Source organism: Leptonychotes weddellii, chromosome X (genome assembly GCF_054177405.1).
Source record: "Leptonychotes weddellii isolate Sample4059 chromosome X, ASM5417740v2, whole genome shotgun sequence".
NCBI classification, from domain to species: Eukaryota; Metazoa; Chordata; class Mammalia; order Carnivora; family Phocidae; genus Leptonychotes; species Leptonychotes weddellii.
The window spans coordinates 46,334,688-46,355,845 of NC_138385.1; the positions used below are offsets into that span (position 1 = coordinate 46,334,688).

Sequence of the window (21,158 nt, forward strand, 5' to 3'; positions counted from 1 at the left end):
TATATATATACCACTTCTTTATCCATTCATCTGTCGATGGACATCTTGGCTCTTTCCAGAGTTTGGCTATTGTGGACATTGCTGCTATAAACATCAGGGTGCACGTACCCCTTCGGATCCCTACATTTGTATCTTTGCCCCCCCTCTTTCTTTTCAATCATATGACTTCAGATAAAGAGTTCGCCCTTTGTCATAAAAAGTTGGTTATACTAGATATGAGATATTTAGGGAACTAGAAAGGATTTTAAGTGATTATCCAGTTCAACTATTGGAATAGATGATGATACTGAGGTTTACAGAGATGAAGTACATAATTTTTTTCTAAATCAATGAGGATAACAGATTAGGTTCCTATAATTATGCTAGTCATTGTATATAAATGTGAAAAACAGTGCTTAGCACAGAGCAAGTTGATAAGCATTAGCCAGTAGTAGTAGTACTAGTAGTAGTACTAGTAGTAGTGGCAGTAATGATAGTAGTAGTGATAATGTGATATGTTATGGTAGTAGCAGTGGTATTATTATTAGATCATAATATGCCACATTTATTAAATACAAATACTTCAGAATAAGTTTGATAGTAGATAAAATACTGCATCTACCATGTCTAGGCCATATTTATTTTTATTTTTCTTAAAGATTTTATTTATTTACTTGAGAGTGCAAGTGAGCATGAGCTGGGGACAGAGAGCAGGAGCAGGCATGGGAGGAGAGCATGAGAGGGGCGTGGAAAGCATGTGGGGGGTAGAGCATGAGCCATAAGCAAGGGAGAGGGTAAGAGCTTGAGATGGGGGGAGGGGCAGAGGGAGAGGGAGAAAGAGGTTGAAGCACGCTCCCCACTGAGCAGGGAGCCCAAGTCTGGGCTCGATCCCAGGACCCCAGGTTCACAACCTGAGCCAATGGCAGATGCTCAACCAACTGAGCCACCCAGGCTCCCCTACCATGTCTAGTCCTCTTTAAAAGACAATAGATGTGATAATAATTATAAAGATAGACCTGAAGAGTCTATGAGAAGTTAATAAACCGAAATTGGTATGAGCACAACCCTAAAACTTAGAAGCCATTTTTATTCTATATAGTAGATATGCAGAAGTCAATCTGAGAATGTTATTATATTTAACATATGATTATTAGGTTCTTTAGTATAAAAATTATTCTACTAAAAATATGTGTTTTTATGACTGTTAATCATAATAATCTATTTTGCATACCAAATGTCAGAAATAAATGATTTTTTTCTAAACTGTGAAAGACTAATTAACTTTTACTTAATAGTATTTAATGACTTTGGCAAGATAAGGAGAGGTTTAATTCTTTTGTTTTTAAGATTTTATTTATTTATTTGTTTATTTATGTAAACTCTACAACCAATGTATGGCTTGAACTTACAACCTTGAAATCAGGAGTCACATGTTCTACCAACTGAGCCAACCCGCCATGGTACCCCCCATTTTTTTAAGATTTTATTTTTGGGTGTTATACAAAAACAACGAATCATGGATCACTACATCAAAAACTAATGATGTATTGTATGGTGACATAACACAATAAAATAAAATTAAATTTAAAAAAGATTTTTTTTTAAACAGGTTTAATTATTTTTAAATGCAGTGGCTGAATTTATATTTTGAACCAGACTAACAGTGATTCCCAGGCCTTAAGGAAAATATACAGTAAGCTTTCAATTACTTGCCAAAATTTTTGGAATATAATATACTACTTTGAAATAATGAAAAATTAGTGGATTTCACTCAACTGGAATTATTCTTCCTTGTTTAAGGAGACATTATCTACCTTGTGGATTTTCTCTCCCTTTCTTTGCCTCTCCTTCCCACTCTTTAATTATTTTATTGAATTTTTACTTAGTTACCCTTCCATAGAAGAGTAAGCAGAGAAGAGAAGAAGTTGAAATTCACAATCATCGCTTTTGTTGATGTTTAGTAATTTATGGTAAATGTAAGGAAAAGGTGGAAATTATTAGCTGAAGTGAAGTTTTAAATTTTCTCTGGTTTTGATATGAACTAATCTCTTTATCCATATCTGTACATAATCTAATGTCTACCCATGGTTGGAAAGTTATTCTATTTGTGAACATTAATTTTCCATTCTCTCTCTTTTGTGTCCATCCTTACTTATGCAATCCTTGTTCAGTCCTCACCACCACTGCCAGGAGCAAACTCATTTTACGTAATTTCCTTGTTTTTAGTCTTACTCCAAGCCCTCTTTAATCTATTCCCAATACCAAAGTGGTCTAATTTAAATCAGACCAGATCATGCCCCCTGCTTATCTTTGACTACTTCCCATCACCTATAAGACAAAATCCAAGCTAATCTTTTACATGGTTAAAAATGTCTTTTACAGTTTAGCTTCTACCCTCATCTTTCTCCATCATCTCTTACAGTTCACTTCATAAAATTCAGAGCCACAGTAATAACAAACTTTATAGTTGTCAATGTATGAGGCTTCTTGCCTTCATGCTTATGCTCACTAATACCTCTATCTAGAATGTCCAAATCGCTCAGATACTCTCATGCCCTTTCTTAGCCTACTGATCTTCAGATTCAAGTATTAGCATCAGGAAACCTTCCTCAATCATTCACTCCCCCACCAAGCTGAACTAACTACCCCTTCTCTATATAACCATATATACTGTGCATCATTGTTCTTGCCACTTTGTCTTGAAATTAACTGGTTGGTTGTGCTAGCCCTCTAAAATGTAAATCTCTCAAGGATAGAGACTGAGTTTTATTTATCTTAAATCCCCAGAATCTAGCACTGTTCTTGGCAAAGATTAAGCATTTCATCTACAAGAAATTATTAGATTAACTATATCCAGGGGTATTTTATGAAATTGTGAGAAAACTAAGAATATTCATATTTTCCAAATCTGCAACTGGCCTGAAGTTCAGATCTATTTCATTATCTTTAATAATAAAGAGAAATAGTATAAATATCTTACCAAGTGGATTACACACAGTATTTGATTCTTAGCTTGTCATTTTTTTCAGTAGTTCCAAGCTATCCCTGAGAATATTTCTACTACTATTGAGAATATCTATAACAAAATATTTATTCTGTAATTGAACTTGTTAAACTTACTTCTGCTTTGAAGCTCAACTGCGAGTTGTCTTTCAAGGTTTTCTCTAATTTCTCTCTCTCTATAGAGCTCCATTCGCAGTTCCTTTTTTTCTTGTTGAATCTGCTTCTCCTGGATGTGAGCATTATCCAAAGCCACTTTCAGTAGGCCCTGTCAAAGTACAGCAAATGACATGCAGTTCATCTTATCTGTTTTAGTTTCTCAAATCTGAAATAATTAATGTAGATGCTAATGTCTTGTATTACATTTATTTTGTTTATAGAAATATTGTTGACCTGAATGTTGGTCAACAGAGTCTCCACGGAGGACAGACTATCAGCAAAAATGAACGGTCCAGGGAATCCAGGAGGCAATGCCTGCCCAGGAGTCAGTTGGATCTTGTCCAAGGGTGTCTTCATCATTGGAATTTGAAATGGTACTTCTTCTGGAAAAAACAAAATTATATCAGAATGTTCACAAATTAACAGGTCAAAATTTTCACTGTGTTTCCTTTACCTCTAATAGCATCTATAAATATTTTGTTTGTAAAACTAGATGATGGAAAACTCTTAATTGGAAGTTATACTTATTCCCCAGCTGTTCTAGTTTCTTAAAATAAATGTTTCAGTAAATAATCAGTGAAAATGAAACGACATTTACTGCTAAAGAGGCATGAGACTTGGAGAAACACATTTATGATATGTTTATGAATACCTATAAATTAATCAAATCCCCTCCTTGTAAAGCATACACTGTTTTTTTTCCTTTTCAAATCTGTCATCTATCACTGATTATCTATCATCTATTATCTATCACCTCCATTCTTTAATAGGTTTATCAAAGTATAATTCATACACAATAAAATTCACCTATTTTAAGTGTACATTTCAATGTTTTTTAGTAAATTTACAGAGTTGTGCAACGATCATCACAAATCTATCTTAGAACATCTTGATCACCCCAAAATACCCCTCATGCCCATTTACAGTTAATGTCCTTCCCCCACCCTCCAGCCCTTGGCAATAACTAATCTACTTTCTGCCTCTATAGGACTGCCTTTTCTGGATATTTTACACAGATAGATACAATATGTGGTCTTTTATGTCTGGCTTCTTTTACTTAGCATGTTTTTGACTTTCATCCATGTGGTAGCATGTATCAGTGGTTTCTTCCTTTTTATTGCTGAAAAGTATTCCATTACATGGATACATTGTTTTTTGTTTAATTATTCACTAGCTGACAGGCATTTAGATTATTTCCAGTGTTAACTTTTATTTTGAAGAATACTACTTATGAAAAAACATTACCTGTGGTGTAGAAACACAAGTTGTATCTTTTCTCCCCTTTTATTTTTATATTATCTTCTCCCACATTCTCATTACTTTAACAAGATTCTCTCTTAGTTTCAGATAAAGAGACACCAATAGAATTTTTGTTTAATAAGATGTTTTAAACAGATATATCTAATTACAAAAAGAATCTTCTTTTACACTGAGAAGCTAACTACTTGACTATGTACTTGAATTCTGACTGGACATTTTTTATGTTAGATGTACGAACCAGACAGCAATTTTTTCCCTGCAATTATAAACTGGGACATTTTTGACATAGGTAAAAATAAACTGCTACAAAGTAATAATCTTAGAAGGTAGCCAAACAAATCCCGGTATTCTTTTTTTTCTAATTCATCTATTTATTTGAGAAAGAGAGAGAATGGAGGGAAGGGGCAAAGGAAGAGTGAGAGAGAGAATCTCAAGCATACTCCCAACCTAGCACAGAGCCCAACACAGGGCTCAATCTCATGACCTTGAGATCATGACCAGAGCTGAAATCAAGAGTTGGATACTTAACTAACTGAGGTACCCAGGCACCCCCAAAACCTGGTAATTTTTTTAGTTTAAATTCAATTAGCCAACACATCATTAGTTTCAGATGTCGTGTTCAACAAATCATCAGTTGTATATAACACCCAGTGCTCATCACATCACATGCCCTTCTTAGTGCCCATCACCCAGTTACCCTATCCCCCCACCCACCTCCCCTTTAGCAATTCTCAATTTCTTTCCCATAATTAAGAGTCTCTCATGGTTTGTCTCCCTCTTTGTCTTCTTCCCATTCAGTTTTCCCTCCCTTCCCTTAAGGTCCTCTGCACTGTTTCTTATATTCCACATATGAGTGAAACTATATGATAATTGTCTTTCTCTTATTGACTTTTTTCACTTAGCATAATAACCTCCAGTTCCATCCATGTCAATGTAAATAGTAAGTATTCATCCTTTCTGATGGTTGAGTAACATTCCATTGTATATATATACCACTTCTTTATCCATTCATTTGTTGAAGGACATCTCAGCTCCTTCCACAGTTTGGCTATTGTGGACATTGCTGCTATGAATGTTGGGGTGCAGGTGCCCCTTCATTTTACTATATCTGTATCTTTCAAACCCTGGTATTTTTAAATGGCTTCAACAGCAGTGCATGATGGGGTGAATCATAGCACCTCAAACAAAATTACTCTATTCACACAGTCTCTTCATTTCGGTAACTGGGCACAAGCAAAGTTTGAAAATATGCATCTCCTCAGTCAAAAAAATTTTCAGTGACCCTATATATTGTGAGAGCAATTCAAGAAAAAAAAAAACAAAAAAAAAAAAAACCTAGGCTTGAATCTGGACCTAACCAATTTTCACAAAAATTTAGCTATTGGTTCTGGTTCCAGTAGGGATAAGAATATGGATTTATCATATAGTTAGAGCTAATTTTTCAATTGCAAGCAGCCTATACATGTAGTATGCAGAGTCTTGAACCACACAGATTTCATAGTCATGGTTTGCTCCATAGCAAATGGTTTGCCCCATTTACTGAATGGGAAGCTGTGGCATAGAATTGTGGAAACCTGTGAGATTTTTAACGGGACAGCATTATCTCTGAAATAAAATGCTTTTAATAGAGATCACCATTTCCAATTTCTTTTTTTACAAGTTCCAATTTTCCAAAATCTATATGGATAAAAATTGCTGAACAATTATTTTATAGAATTAACAGTTTCATATTATTTGAATCCAAAATGTTATAAAAAGCATTTGTTTATTGGTCTTAAAGAATTCAATAAAATGTATAAATTAACCTGTTAATTTTCTTTTAGCACAGGAAGCTATAATGAACGTATTCTTAGGAATTGTTTTTTTCATAAAACTTTAAAAATAATTTTTGATTATAAATGCATGATGCATGTGTTTTGTACAATTCCCTTGTAAAATTAACCCTAAACTCTTTCCTTCCTTCCTTCCTTCCTTCCTTTCTTTTTTGCCAGTGGTATTTTTGGAAGAGGTGAAGTATTCCAGAGGGAATGAGCACATTATCAGAAATTCTGTGATCTATTTCAACTGCAAATTTGGAACATTTGAAATATGTCATTAAAAAACTAAATTCTAAAAAAACCCCTAAATTGTAAGATGTTTTAGGCATCATCTCTAATGCTTATAAAGCACATTTCTTAACACCTAACCAAGCAATATTATGTCTTATTTGTATTGTTTGAAGTCGATATTTAGCTAGTATTTTGTTTTCTGCACATGACAAGTTTATAGAATACTGATTTATTGATAATAGCTGGGGAGGCTTTACACCTTTGTATTGATGTTTATAAATCTTAAAGTATGAATTTATGTAGCCTGGAAGATCTATTTTTACAAAATGAACTGCTACAAAGTTAGAACATTGACATCCTGCTGATTCAGAGATAATACAATGTTTCCCCTGAATAAACATTTTGTATGGGGGCAGAGTTCTTAAAATTAACGGATTCTTTGTTATATATCACTCTATACACAAGTAATCTCAGTGGTAAGAATCTGAGGGGTGTTCTACAAACAAGGTACCCCAAAATGAAAGCAATATATTCAGTATGCATAAAACAAAATTAAAACTACATTAAAATTCCCAGAAGTCTTCTATTTGGAGATGAAATAAATGCCATTGAATCGGCTGAAAGGAAAATTACTATTGACTATGAAGACAGGTTGCATGGTCTATGGATTGTAATGTTGCTGTACAGTAGATTGAAGTTTCAAAATAGCATTACTCTTCTTTAAAGAGATGGACACAGTTGAATTAGGTGTTGCTTGCCGCAGTGAGGATCAAATGCAAAAAGAATCATATTTCATCGGACCTAGTCAACACCAGGAAAATAAATAGAAATATAAGAGGTATGCAGGCTATGATTCATTTTGATAATCTGGCCCAAGAGAGACACATAGAGACAGCACACAGATCTAAGCTTCTACCAAAAGACAAATAGGACACAGAGGGTGGGAATTGGGATGACAGTGTAGCAGAGGTCACATCGATTTTCAGCAGCAGTTTTCACACAGATGAGATAACCCTGGACTCTATTTGGCCCATTGTTCATATCCTATCTGTCCCACAAGCAATAAATTTCCTAGACCTAGAAAAGGGCAGTAAAGAAGAAGGATTCTACTTATGACTTCTTATGATTAAGTTTCTGTGCTAACCAAACATGCTTTTTCAGACCAAGGTCACATTGCATGTTAACGTCCATAATAGCCAAAAGCTAGTCGAAGCATATTATATTTTGGTGTACATGAGTGAAAAATGTCAAACCATTTGTCTTTTTTTTTTCTGATTTAAATCACATGCTACAAAAATGTATAATAAATGCATTAGAAATCTATTTCAATCTTTTAATAGGTCTTCACATCTGAATGACATCGACATTTTGCTCAGAGTTTAAAGACATTCACTGTAAAAAAAAAAAAAAGACATTCACTGTTATGTAGGAATTTATTCAGGAGGCTTGAGAAATCCTAATTGGCAATGAAATTAAATATGGACAAGTACTAGAACCATAGACTGTCAGCTAAATTCCTCTCTTTGTAAGCCAGGAAGAAAGGGTTTTGACTGAGCACTTTGATTTAAAAGGTTGGTGTTCAAAATGTGTATATTAAAATCTTTATCAACACACAAAATGCAATGGTATAAACTAAAAGATAAAGATAGGACAACTGCTAAATCTAGCTGAGGACATGAGCAACCTCGTCATTTATTCAAGAGAAGTGGAGACTGCTTTTATTGAGCCTGTTTGTTAAACTTGCTATACTTGGGAATCCATTTGCAGAATAAGCTCTTAATTTTGATTTTTTCTTCAGGGCCCAGATGAATAGATGTAAAAGTTGACAATAACTTTATTTGTATAAAAAAGATAAACAAATGGTAAATGCTCAGAATGAAAAAGTCCCCCCAAAATGAAAATCAAGACTGCTAGAGACTTCCTATTTGAATGCAGTGCTTATTTTCCGACTTTTTCATGGAGTTCAGTGTTTCCTCTTTCCTCTGGGCTTTGAGGATTGTAATACAGGATGGGAAAATTAACAACACTGACTCACTTGGCAGTGGGAAAATGCAGCCACCTGCCGTCAGGTCATCAGTTTTTATTCTTTACCAAATAAATCATATTTCACTATTTTATTTGAGTACTTTCCCCTAAGTACAGCTGCTCAAGAGACTTTCTTGTGTTGGTGCTGTCAGTATTACATTTGGCACAAGCAAGACACCTGCTTCTCTCTTCCAAACTGAGGAATAATAACAACAAAATGACCAACTGCTGTGTAATGATGTGACTTTCATGAATATAAGGAAGCGTTCATGGTCTGAGTTGAACAACTCAAATGTTGCCCTTACCAAATGTGGAAAAGAAAAACTTGATGCCCAAATTGTTACATTTCTTTAGGGAGATGTGAAAAGAAATAATGCTGACAAATGAAAACCGAAAACTAGTAGCAAAAGGGTGAAGGGTCACCAGCCTGAGAAAGTGAGATACAATACTACTAAAACTAGTATGGCCCTGTTTTGCTCTGGATCCTTAGATTACCAATTTGGCATAACAGGTTCCTTTATAAATTATGAATTAGAAATAAGTCATCTTTCAGAAAAAATATTATGCTGATAACAAATATTATATCCAGTGAAGGTTTGGAAGAAGCATGATACCCAATCCTTGCTGTTAAGGAGCTGACACATCTTGAATAAAAGTCAACAAGTTATAGAAGTGGACAATTAAGTGTGAAATCATGTGACATATGTTGTCAAGTGCCTCTCAAAGGAGAGATCACTGCAGTTCTGGAGTAAGCATTTAAACTGATCCATTCATGGGGCGCCTGGGTGGCTCAGTCGGTTAAGCGTCTGCCTTCGGCTCAGGCCGTCATCCTGGAATCGCGGGATCAAGCCCCGCATCCGGCTCCCTGCTCCGCGGGAAGCCTGCTTCTCCCTCTCCCATTCCCCCTGTTTATGTTCCTCTCTCACTGTCTCTCTCTCTCTGTCGAATAAATAAATAAAATCTTTAAAAAAATAAAAAAAAAATAATCCATTCACTCTAGCTGAAAAGTGTTCCCACTATCATTAATATAAATCCCGTGGACTTCCCCAAGATATTAGGTATACCAACAAGGTGCCTTGCTCAAAATAGCATTGAAAAAACTGGGTTAAACAATGATAAACAGTTTTAATTAAAGCAAGGGTTAGCAGATAAATTACAGGGTGTTTAGTGAAATTTAAATTTCGGATAAACAGCAAATGATTTTTCAATGTAAGTATGTCTAAAATACTCCATGGGACATCGTTATACTAAATAAATAATTTGTTGGGGCACCTGGGTGGCTCAGTCGTTAAGCGTCTGCCTTCAGCTCAGGTCATTATTTCAGGGTCCTGGGATTGAGCCCCACATCGGGCTCCCTGCTGGGCGGGACGCCTGCTTCTCCCTCTCCCACTCCCTCTGCTTGTGTTCCCTCTCTCGCTATGTCTCTCTCTGTCAAATAAATAAAATCTTAAAAATAAATAAATAAATAAATAAATCTTTAAAAAAATTTAAAAAAAATTGTTGTTGGGGTGCCTGGGTGGCTCAGTCAATTTCAGCTCAGGTCATGATCTCAGGGTCATGAGACACAGCCCCATGTCAGGTTCCTCACTCAGTGGGGAATCTGCTTCAGATTCTCTTTTTCCCTCTCCCTTTGCCCCTACACCCTTGTGCATGCACATGCTCTCTCTCTCAAATAAATAAATAAATCTTTAAAATGATAATAATAAATTGTTTATCTGATTCAAATATCACTGGGGATGATGTTTTCTTTTCTTTTTTTTTATTTGCTAAATCTATTAAAGCAGAACAACTCAGAGCCTTTAAAAAGCTAGTGCTAAATATAAGCATATGTTACATATTAATTTAGACAGCTGAGAGCATAGTGATGAAGAGCAAAAGATGTCAAAGCCTGACTGTGCAGGTTGGAAACTCTGCTCTGTGATTTGCTAGCCCCTGGGAAAGTTACTTAATTTTTCTGTGCCTCAATTTCCTCATCTGTAAATTTCAGATAATAATAATACCTATCTCATAAGGTTGTTATAAAGACTAATAAGCTACTATTTGTAAAGTTCGTACAACAATGCCTGACCCAAAGGAAATGCAAAATAACTGTATGTTAAATAAATTAAATGGCAATTGAACATTCCCAGGAGTGGGAGAGGAGCCTATAGTAAAATATTCGGCCACCTAAGCATCCATTAACACCTCATAAAACATGTGGCAAGATTCTTTTTTAGGTAGTAATGGGATAAGCCTGGCTTCACCCTCCATTAAGCCAATATTAGTTTTTCAGTTATCAAAGGTCTGAGGAGACTTCATAAGTCAAGGTCAGTGTTTCTCAACTGGGGGTAACTTTGCAGTCCAAAGGACATTTTGTAATGGCTAGAAAAATTTTTCACTTTCAGAATTGAGGGGGTGGGAGGGTGTGCTACTGACATCTTTCTGCACTGAACTTCTACTAAAGAATTTAATAAGCTTGTGATTTAGAACTAACACAATAATTTACAAGGTTTGTTTTATAGCTCTCATGAATTTAATTTTGGGTCCCCAACTTTAGTTCTTTGCTCAAATGGCATCTTATTATTGAAATCTACACTAAACATCCTAACTTTCCTTAGTTTTGTATTTCTTTTTTTATTATTAACATATAATGTATTATTTGTTTCAGTGGTAGAGGTCTGTGATTCATCAGTCTTACACAATACACAGTGCTCACCACAACATCCTATTTAATATTGCAACCTGTACCCTTATTTTTTACTTCCTTAACATGTTTTCTTTTTTCCTAGAAAATTTATCACCAATAATCCATAATGTAACTTATTTATTTACTATGTTTGTTAAGTATTTTATCTCACTACAATATACTCTTCTTGAAAGTGGGAACTTTGTCTTTTTAAAAATGTTCCTAGTGGTGGGGCGCCTGGGTGGCTCAGTCGTTAAGCCTCTGCCTTCGGCTCAGGTCATGATCCCAAGGTCCGCATCAGGCTCCCTGCTCAGCGGGAGGCCTGCTTCTCCCTCTCTCAATCCCTCTGCTTGTGTTCCCTCTCTTGCTGTGTCTCTCTCTGTCAAATAAATGAATAAAATCTTTAAAAAAAAAAATCTTCCTACTGGTGTCCTCTCAGTATCTACAATTGTAACTATCCTGGGTCTACAACACTTATAATGACTTTGGATATGCATACTGGTAACCTTAAAACTTGAGGTAAGATTTCTAGTCATCAGATTGATTCCATTATTTCTATTCAAAAAGACAAGATTGGGGGCGCCTGGGTGGCTCAGTCGTTAAGCGTCTGCCTTCGGCTCAGGTCATGATCCCAGGGTTCTGGGATCGATCCCCGCATCAGGCTCCCTGCTCCGCGGGAAGCCTGCTTCTCCCTCTCCCACTCCCCCGCTTGTGTTCCCTCTCTCGCTGTCTCTCTCTCTCTCTGTCAAATAAATAAATAAAATCTTTAAAAAAAAAAAAGACAAGATTGTACATGAATATGTAATTTTAAAATATTTTTATAAGTATATGGTCAGAGGAAGGAAGAAAGGGGTGGAGGTACAGAGTTTCTGGTCAAATCTTAGCCTTTTCAATAAAATCAATGATTACTATACAGATAATGGGACAAACTAAAATTTTGCAATTTTGAAAAATAGTTGATATAGTTGTCATAACATGCCTACTGTATATTTATTGAACTTGTCTACATATCATAGTCCTTTGAGCAAAAAATAGTAAAATATAACTCTTTCTGACTCACACACATACTTTCCCATCATCTTTGAGATGATGTATTACTGCATCAAAGATAAAGTAAAATTGACTGATTTTTTTAAAGTAGATCTATATTTACTAGAGCCTAGAAATTTAGAAAAAAAAAAAAAGGTGAGGATCCAGAATGGAAAGAAATTTTATACATAGACCAGAATTTGCTCTGAAAACTGAAAGACAGACAAAGATTTCTAATATAAACAACTAAACAGTACCAGAGGCACGTGCAAATCCCTTCTCTAGCAAACCACCCTTGCTACTTCTGTGAAAAAGGCTGCAGAGATAACATTAACTGAATGGGGAGTAATAATGTAACAGTTTTCATCAGAAATTGACAAACAAGAAGCAAAAGTGGGCATAGAAGTAAAGTGGGAAGGAAGCTGATGTTTTAAAGAGATGTGTTTAAGAAAAATTGTGGGGAGGGCACACGTTTCCATCAATTAGCTGACTTTTCCAGGTGATAATGTTTAATTATGTTGACTTTATCTTTAAAATGGCCTCAGGGTTTCAGTATAATCTTACTTTTACCCTTACTAGGGGTTCAGTCATCTGGCTGATTGCAGAGGCTGTAAAGCAGATTTCTCATTTTGTTTCTCAGCCGGGAAATGTACAAGCCTTAGAGAAGAAACCTCTCTTCTTAATCTGGCACAAATAAGGAAGAGAAATTTATTGTTCTGACCTGGAAATTCAGGTGCTAACTTTAAAATCACTGTTGTTGTTGTTGTTTTGTTTTGTTGTTTTGACTTAGCATATCTGACTAGAGAGGTTTGGTGGAAGGCACAAGGGAAGGAGATACTAATATCTAGCACTTTAACAGCAATAGTTCTTAAACCTTATCATGTATCAGAACGTCCTGAAGATGTTTTTTTAAAGGTTCCCAACTGCTAATGTTTCTGATTCGGTAGGCCTAGGGTAGGACCTGGCTACTAGAATTTCTAAGTGTCCAACTGATAGTTGATGTTGCCGGTTTGGGGACCACAGTTTGAGAAACCACTGGACTATATAAAGGTCAAATTTTGCTACATTTAAAGATGATTAATATTGCCTCCTATCACAATATCTTTTTAAACTAGCCTGTACAATTTTAATAAATCATTTCAAAATTATAACTAAATTTAAGTATATATCTTCACAGCTTTAAGAACTGTATTAAGGAGGGCACGTATTGCAATGAGCATTGGGTGTTATACACAAATAATGAATCATAGAACATTACATCAAAAAAAATAAATAAAAAAAAGAATTGCATGAAATTAAAGACACAACTAGCCTCTTCTATAGATGTAGAGATTCTAAATATCAATTTACATTGCACTGAAAAGAAGTGTATAATGGGACCTATTTGTAAACATAGAATCAGGAAACTATAGTAAAAAATGTGTGTCTACACAGATAAAAACAAATTCTTTTCCAAGTAGGATTTAACATAAGCAATTGTTTAATAAGGAAAATCACATTTCTATGCATTAATCCTTAGATACTATTTCCCTGTATTCAAGAAAGGTGGAAAGTGGTTATTCTGGCAGCAATGTCCACAATAGCCAAACTGTGGAAAGAGCCAAGATGTCCATCGACAGATGAATGGATAAAGAAGATGTGGTATCGGGGTGCCTGGGTGGCTCAGTCGTTAAGCATCTGCCTTCGGCTCAGGTCATGATCCCAGGGTCCTGGGATTGAGCCCCGCATTGGGCTCCCTGCTCCGTGGGAAGCCTGCTTCTCCCTCTCCCACTCCCCCTGCTTGTGTTCCCTCTCTCGCTGTCTCTCTGTCAAATAAAATCTTTAAAAAAAAAAAGAAAGAAAATGTGTTATATATATACAATAGAATATTATGCAGCCATCAAAAGGAATGAAATCTTGCCATTTGCAATGACGTGGATGGAACTGGAGAGTGTTATGCTGAGCGAAATAAGTCAATCAGAGAAAGCCATGTATCATATGATCTCACTGATATGAGGAATTCTTAATCTCAGGAAAGAAACTGAGGGTTGCTGGAGTGGTAGGGGGTGGGAGGGATGGAGTGGCTGGGTGATAGATATTGGGGAGGGTATGTGCTATGGTGAGTGCTGTGAATTGTGTAAGACTGTTGCATCACAGACTTGTACCTCTGAAACAAATAATACACTATATGTTAAAAAAAAAAAAAAAAGAAGAAGATAGCCGGAAGGGAAAAATGAAGGGGGGGAAATTGGAGGGTGAGACAAACCATGAGAGACTATGGACTCTGAGAAACAAACTGAGGGTTCTAGAGGGGAGGGGATTGGGGGCATGGGTTAGCCTGGTGATGGGTATTAAAGAGGGCACGTACTGAATGGAGCACTGGGTATTATACGCAAACAATGAATCATGGAACACTACATCAAAAACTAATGATGTAATGTATGGTGATTAACATAATAATAAAATTTAAAAAAAATAAGAAAAAAAAGATTAAAAAATAAAGATGATTCAAAATCGGAATGACACTGTTATGGAAAACCTGGCAAGAATAGTCTATACAGCAGTATATAATTTGTCAACTCTTATAAACTAATAAGAAATTAATAGATATACAGGTGTGACATTTATATATAGATATCCTCACTAACAACTGCAATTATACCTATCTGTGCATAGTCATATATATATATATTTTTTTTTTACTTTAGCGCCATACCAATGAAGAAAATTAAGAACATTCTTTTATTGGGGCACCTGGGTGGCTCCATCGGTTAAGTGTCTGTCTTTGGCTCAGGTCATGATCCCAGGGTCCTGGGATCGAGCCCCGCATCGGGCTCCTTGCTGAGTAGGGAGCCTGCTTCTCCCTCTCCCTCTGCTGTTCTCCCTGCTTGTGCTCTCTCTCTCTCTCTGTCAAATAACTAAATAAAATCTTTTTTTTTTAGAAAAAAGAACATTCTTTTGTCATTAGTTATCACTCTCTCCTCTGTCTCACAGACACACAAACATGCACATGCATGCATGAATGCCCACACAGAAACATTGGTGAGACTATATGCTGATTTTTTTGTTTTAGCTAAGAAATACAAAATTGAGACACTAAGGTACCATATTTTTATGATAAAAATTATGAAGTGTTTTCCTAATAGATGAACAATCATAATAGCAACACTGTTGTAAACCTAGCTAGTTCAAATTGATACCAATAATTTAATATTTTACAAAGCTGAATTTTTAAAATAAATGTTAATTATTAGGGCAAAACACTGCAATTTTCACATTTTTCTTTCTCGTGTAATGGAGGCATTAAGACATCAAAACGATTGCTTTTCCTCTGAAAATCTCTAAAGTTTTATCAACGAAGTAGGCATCTATCAGTAATGCTCCATTCAACAACTTTCACCAAATGAACAATCCTACTTTTAGATGTTGTCTATTGCCATGAGAACTTACATTGTCTATTGAACAAGCTTTTTCCTTAAAATGATAATAATTTATAGGATACAGCTGGGGGGGCGGGAGGGATAAACATCATCAATAGAACATATTAATGTGCCATTTTATTTCATGTTTTAACATTGCTCTTCCTCATCTTCATTTCTAGTTTGGAGGGCTTCTTTCAATTTTACTCTCTTCTATTTCAATACTCATATCTAACTTAATGACTTTTTCTTATTTTTGAAACTTTATTTTATTTGACAGTATATCATGGAAATACTTTTGCTGTAAACATACATTCATGGTACACAGTATTCTTTTTAGTGATTTCATGGTATTCAATCCTACAATGTAACCCATAAATTCTTAATCCATTTGTCTTAGTCTCTGAACATTCAAAGCACATTTTGGGTACTCTTTTATGGCATTTTCTACTTATTATTATGTATTACTATGTATTTGGTTGTGCCTTTATTTCCCTATTCTGCCTGTAAGTTGCTATAGTGTAAGAACTGTGTATCACTAATGATTTACTATATGTTGGCTGATTGAATTTAAATTAAAAAAAGGAACTGTGTTTCAATTTCTCATTGGTCTCCATAATTGCTTCTAAAGCCACAGGAGTGCTTTGGTAAAAATAGATATTATTTTTGCTAGCCAGAACAAAGAATACCAACCAAACTAGTTATAATGTTGCTTCAAATTACTGAGTTTCTAAATGCAGTAACTTAATGACTTTTTCTAAGATTTTATTTATTCATTTGAGAGAGAGAGACAGAGAGAGCACACAAGCAGGGGGAGAGGCAGAGGGAGAGGGAGAAGCAGGCTGCCCCCTGAGCCAGCCAGGAGCCTGATGTGGGGCTCAATCTGAGGACCTGGAGATCATGACCTGAGCCAAAGGTAGATGCCTAACCATCTGAGCCACCTGGGCGCCCCTAACTCAATGACTTTTATCAGAAACATTTAGTGAGTACCTGGTGTGCATGGTGTTGTGCTGTAAATTAAAATGAGTTCACAAACTTGTAAACTGAAGAGTGTGGTAGTGATTTCTTCTAATAATTACAGTAGACAATTATAGGTTGCCCGTATGACAAAGAGAAATAATTCCAAAAATCTTAATCAATTAGAAAGTTTTCACAAATGTATCATTCAGTTTAACTTCAATGGTTATTCAAGGATCAATCACCAAATAACCCCACTATCTTTTTTTAAATCTTCTTTCCCCTAAAATGTATGAGTCTGCTATTTTACTCATAATGCAATGACTATGACTGGATCTCTCTGTATCTTGGCATGTTACATCTATAAACTTCAATGTCCCTATTTTAGAATAGGAAGAACCACCCCAGAGTGTTTGTGGGAGTTTTAACTGAGAAAACTAAAGTGGAAGTACCTAGCATTGTACTTAGCATATAGTAGATCCTCAGTAAAAATTGGCTGGATCTGAAGCTATGCTAGCCTTCTAGATATGGAATGTTTAAGGGGGAAAAAAACTGCATCGAGTATACACTGATTCCAAGATTTGTGCATGAAATTTCTTTTTCTTTAATTTCTTCTAGTAAATTGATTAAGGGATTTAGTTAATGTAGGAATCATTCATTAAGGTTTTATAGTATTTTGTCTTCCTAACAATCAGACAAAAACAAACATGAAATTTTGTAACTAAAATTCCTCAGATTAGTTCCAAGGTAGTTGGAAGACTTCAGGTTCACATTATTTAAGTCACATATTTTCCCTTAAATTTAATTTATGCTACATTTTTATCCACATGGAGAAATGCAAATTTAAGGAGAGTATGCCTTCTACTGAAAAACAAAACAAAACAGGAAAAATGTATCTTAAGTTTTCCTGGCAAATTCAGCCTTATTTTATTAATGTTGAAATTCCTTTACCCATTATTTGTTACAAATATTTAGGGATCCATATGGAATGGCAGGTGTTGAAGCAAAAACACTGCAGATATTTTTCTCTTTTGCTAATAATCCTAGTACTTGAGGATTTTATTTTCATCTTCTATCATAAGGGTTTTAGTTTGAATGAAGAATATAAAATGTTTCCTGAATATAAAATTTAGAATTATTATAAGATTATGTCTTTACTGAGTGTGGGTCTATGCAAATAAAATAGAGTTTGATGTTTTTATTAGCTTGCAAGCAGATATATATTTATGTATTTCAAAGCTTGAAATATAAAAGGAAAAATTATTTCGGTAATCTAAATTACCCTAAAACTGCACAAACTGATCAGAACTGCATGGGTAATTTCTCAGCTCTCACCTTCCAGTGAGAGTTCAGGTCACTCTGATTTTCTCCTCTTTTCTTTCCCTATGTGATCCTATCCCATACATACTCATAGTCAATGATATTTCTTTAGAGGAAAAATTATTTTTAAGATTCACTTTGCACAAAGCCCAACAAAAATCAACAATTAATATTAAATGCAGTTATCTAACATTTTCTATTTGTATGAATGTTTAAATATTGTGAACTCAGCCAGAGGACACTTGGTAATGTGAAAAAAATGGAAATAAAGAGGAAATTAAGAACTAATATCTAATCTTATAATACTAATATCTTGTAAACAGACTTGAACAAATCATTCAAACTTTCTTTCCCAGGTTGCAATTTTATGAAATTGTTCTATTTTAATGATTCAGTTATTTGGATAAGTGCTTTAAGGATCAATATTATAACATTTGATTCCAGTGCAGTTATATTCAGTTTAGTACCATATGTTATTCATTTCTGTATTTGACCTGTACTTGTCTTCATGTTCACTTTGGATGAGGATATGGAACATGCCTCCACCCCCTGAGCAGCTATATCTATCCAGTTCCCTTAGAGATTCTCATTTTCCTAATCTGAATTGTTCACTAGGGAAAATCACTTTGCTTACTGCCTCTGTGTCCCCTGTCACCTCCCAATCATTATTCGGTTCCTATATGGCATTTTTCCAGTGTGAAAATACCGTATATTTACACATTGAAATTACCTCCTGTTCTTGGTTACTGACAATGGATTCCGTCTTACCTTCAGTTAAAATACCTGTATAACAGATAGTGAAATGTGCCATAGTTAGCCTATGATTCTCAAGTACAATCTTATCACAGAATCTTGAGAGAGTTTACTAATAACCTAAGAAACCATATAACTTTACCTAACACTGTCTCTGAGACAGTCTGATGTTTTAAGAAAAACTATCAGAGTGTAAAAGCAATGAAGTAATGCTATTTAAGTTTGGATAATGGTGTATATTGCTTTATTGCCTCAGCTACAACTTCTCAGAGGATACTTTCTTATCTGGATACTTATAATACATGTTATCTTCCCCCATTTTCTTAAAATGTGGGTTCTGGGATTAGCAAAATTCTATTAAACACACTTCATAGCTCTTTAAATTTTGTCAGCTCTTCCAACATTTAAAATATACAGAAGCTGTATTTTCAGGTTCCAGATAATTATTTTTTAATTTACTTTCCATTGGGATAAAACATATTGTAAAGGGCAATTATGCTATTATGTCTTCCCCTGCATAAACTTCAGAAATATTATATTCCCTGCCACCCACTGAAGCCAAAAGTATACACACAAGAGTAGTATTTTCACATATGTAAAATACTCCTAATAAAATAGAGATATAAAATAGGAACAAATTACTCAGGTCCACTTTAATAAAAGAGTAGCATTTAAACTGTATACTCTTATGATATTGACATTCCCATTTGTACTTTGTGCATACCGTTTCAAAGCTATATACCCTGTTCAAATGGCATGGTGTGTTTTTGCAATACTGCTTGTGTCCAAGCAGATGCAAGGTTTGTAGAAAATGCATTTAGGGAGCCATAAAACTGGTGGAAAACATATTTCTTCACAGTATTTTAGTACTTTGAAAAATTCAATCACAGGGAAAAATGTTTTGCTATAAACACCTTAAAAGCCTTGTAAAGGCAATGGATTCCCACAGCACTTGTTTAAAAAATTTTAAGAGCTAGAATAGAGTAGGTCTTATATAATAAAGTTCAAATTCTTTCAATTTCCTTGATTTTTCACAGGCTTTGTTCTCGAAATTTAAAAAGATTTTAAGGGCAATGCAATCTGTATGCAAGTATGATAATTAATAATCTGACCAAAATTTGCAATGTTACAATGTTTACCAAAATGAAACCAGCAAATGCATTTTCCCTTCAACATAGGTTTTACTCTTATGTACAAGATATTGTTTGATGACTAGCTTAGCAAAAAAAAAAAAAATGACATTATACATACTTAACATGTTGTATATGTTTAAGTAAGTTCCAAATAACCCAGAGTACGGAAAAATGTCCTATGTGTTCCTCATGGTAAAGTAGATTAGAATTTAAATTAGCAGCAAAGACAGTCAAATCCTAAATTCAGGATTTCTGGAGTTGAAATTTTGGGATATTTGATTTAGTTTTTATGCTTTTTTATTTATTATTTTATTTATTTTTTAATTGGTACTTCAAAATCCTGTTTTTGCATGTCTTCTTTAGAGAAGTGTCTGTTCATGTCTTCTGCCCACAGTGAATATCATTCTCAATGGAGGAAAAACTCAGAGTTTTTCCCTCAAGGTCAGGAACATGACATGGATGCCCACTCTCACCACTTTTGTTCAACATAGTACTAGAAGCCCTAGCCTCAGCAATTAGACGACAACAAAAATAAATAAAAGGCATTCAAATTGGCAAAGAAGAAGTCAAACTCTCTCTCTTCTCAGATGACAAGATACTTTATGTGGAAAACCCAAACGACTCCACCCCCAAATTATTAGAACTCATACAGCACTTCAGCAACGTGGCAGGATACAAAATCCATGTGCAGAAATCAGTTGCTTTTCTATACACTAACAATGAGGAAGACACAAAGAGATGGAAAAACATTCCATGTTTACGGATTGGAATAATAAACATAATGAAAATGTCTATGCTGCCCAGAGCAATCTATACTTTCAATGCAATCCCTATCAAAATACCATTGGCATTTTTCACAAAACTGGAATAAACAATCCTAAAATTTGTATGGAACCAAAAAATACCCCAAATGGCCAGGGTATTGTTGAAAAAGACAACCAGGGCTGGGGGCATCACAATACCTGACTTCAAGCTACATTACAAAACTGTGATAATCAAGACAGGACAGTATTGGCACAAAAACAGACACATAGACCAGTGGAACAGAATAGAGAACCCAGAAATGGACCCTCAACTCTATGATCAACTAATCTTCAACAAAGAGGGAAAGAATATCCAATGGAAAAAGGAGAGTCTCTTCAATAAATGGCGCTGGGAAAATTGGACATCCAAATGCAGAAGAACAAAACTGGACCATTCTCTTACACCATACACAAAGATAAACTCAAAATGGATGAAAGACCTCAATGTGAGACAGGAATCCATCAAAATTGTAGAGGAGAACACAGGCAGTAACCTCTTTGACATTGGCCACAGCAACTTATTTCAAGACATGTCTCCAAAAGCAAGGAAAACAAAAGCAAAAATGAACTTTTGGAACTTCATCCAGATTAAAAACTTCTGCACAGCAAAGGAAACAGTCAACGGGGGG

General features: G+C 35.0%; 1 protein-coding gene across 4 annotated transcripts in view; it reads right to left on the bottom strand.

Annotated features, from left to right (window-relative positions):
- DACH2 (dachshund family transcription factor 2) overlaps window positions 1–21,158 on the bottom strand; it is a 121,074-nt gene that overhangs the window by 20,786 nt on the left and 79,130 nt on the right. For 2 of the 4 annotated variants that reach the window (XM_081808566.1, XM_081808562.1), the window contains exons 3-4: window positions 3,343–3,521; window positions 3,100–3,247 (exon numbers count right to left, since the gene is read on the bottom strand). In XM_081808566.1, coding sequence (XP_081664692.1) covers window positions 3,100–3,247; window positions 3,343–3,521 — 327 coding nt within the window. The remainder of the gene's footprint in view (window positions 1–3,099; window positions 3,248–3,342; window positions 3,522–21,158) is intronic. The other 2 variants (XM_081808563.1, XM_081808564.1) reach the window with 2 other exon arrangements.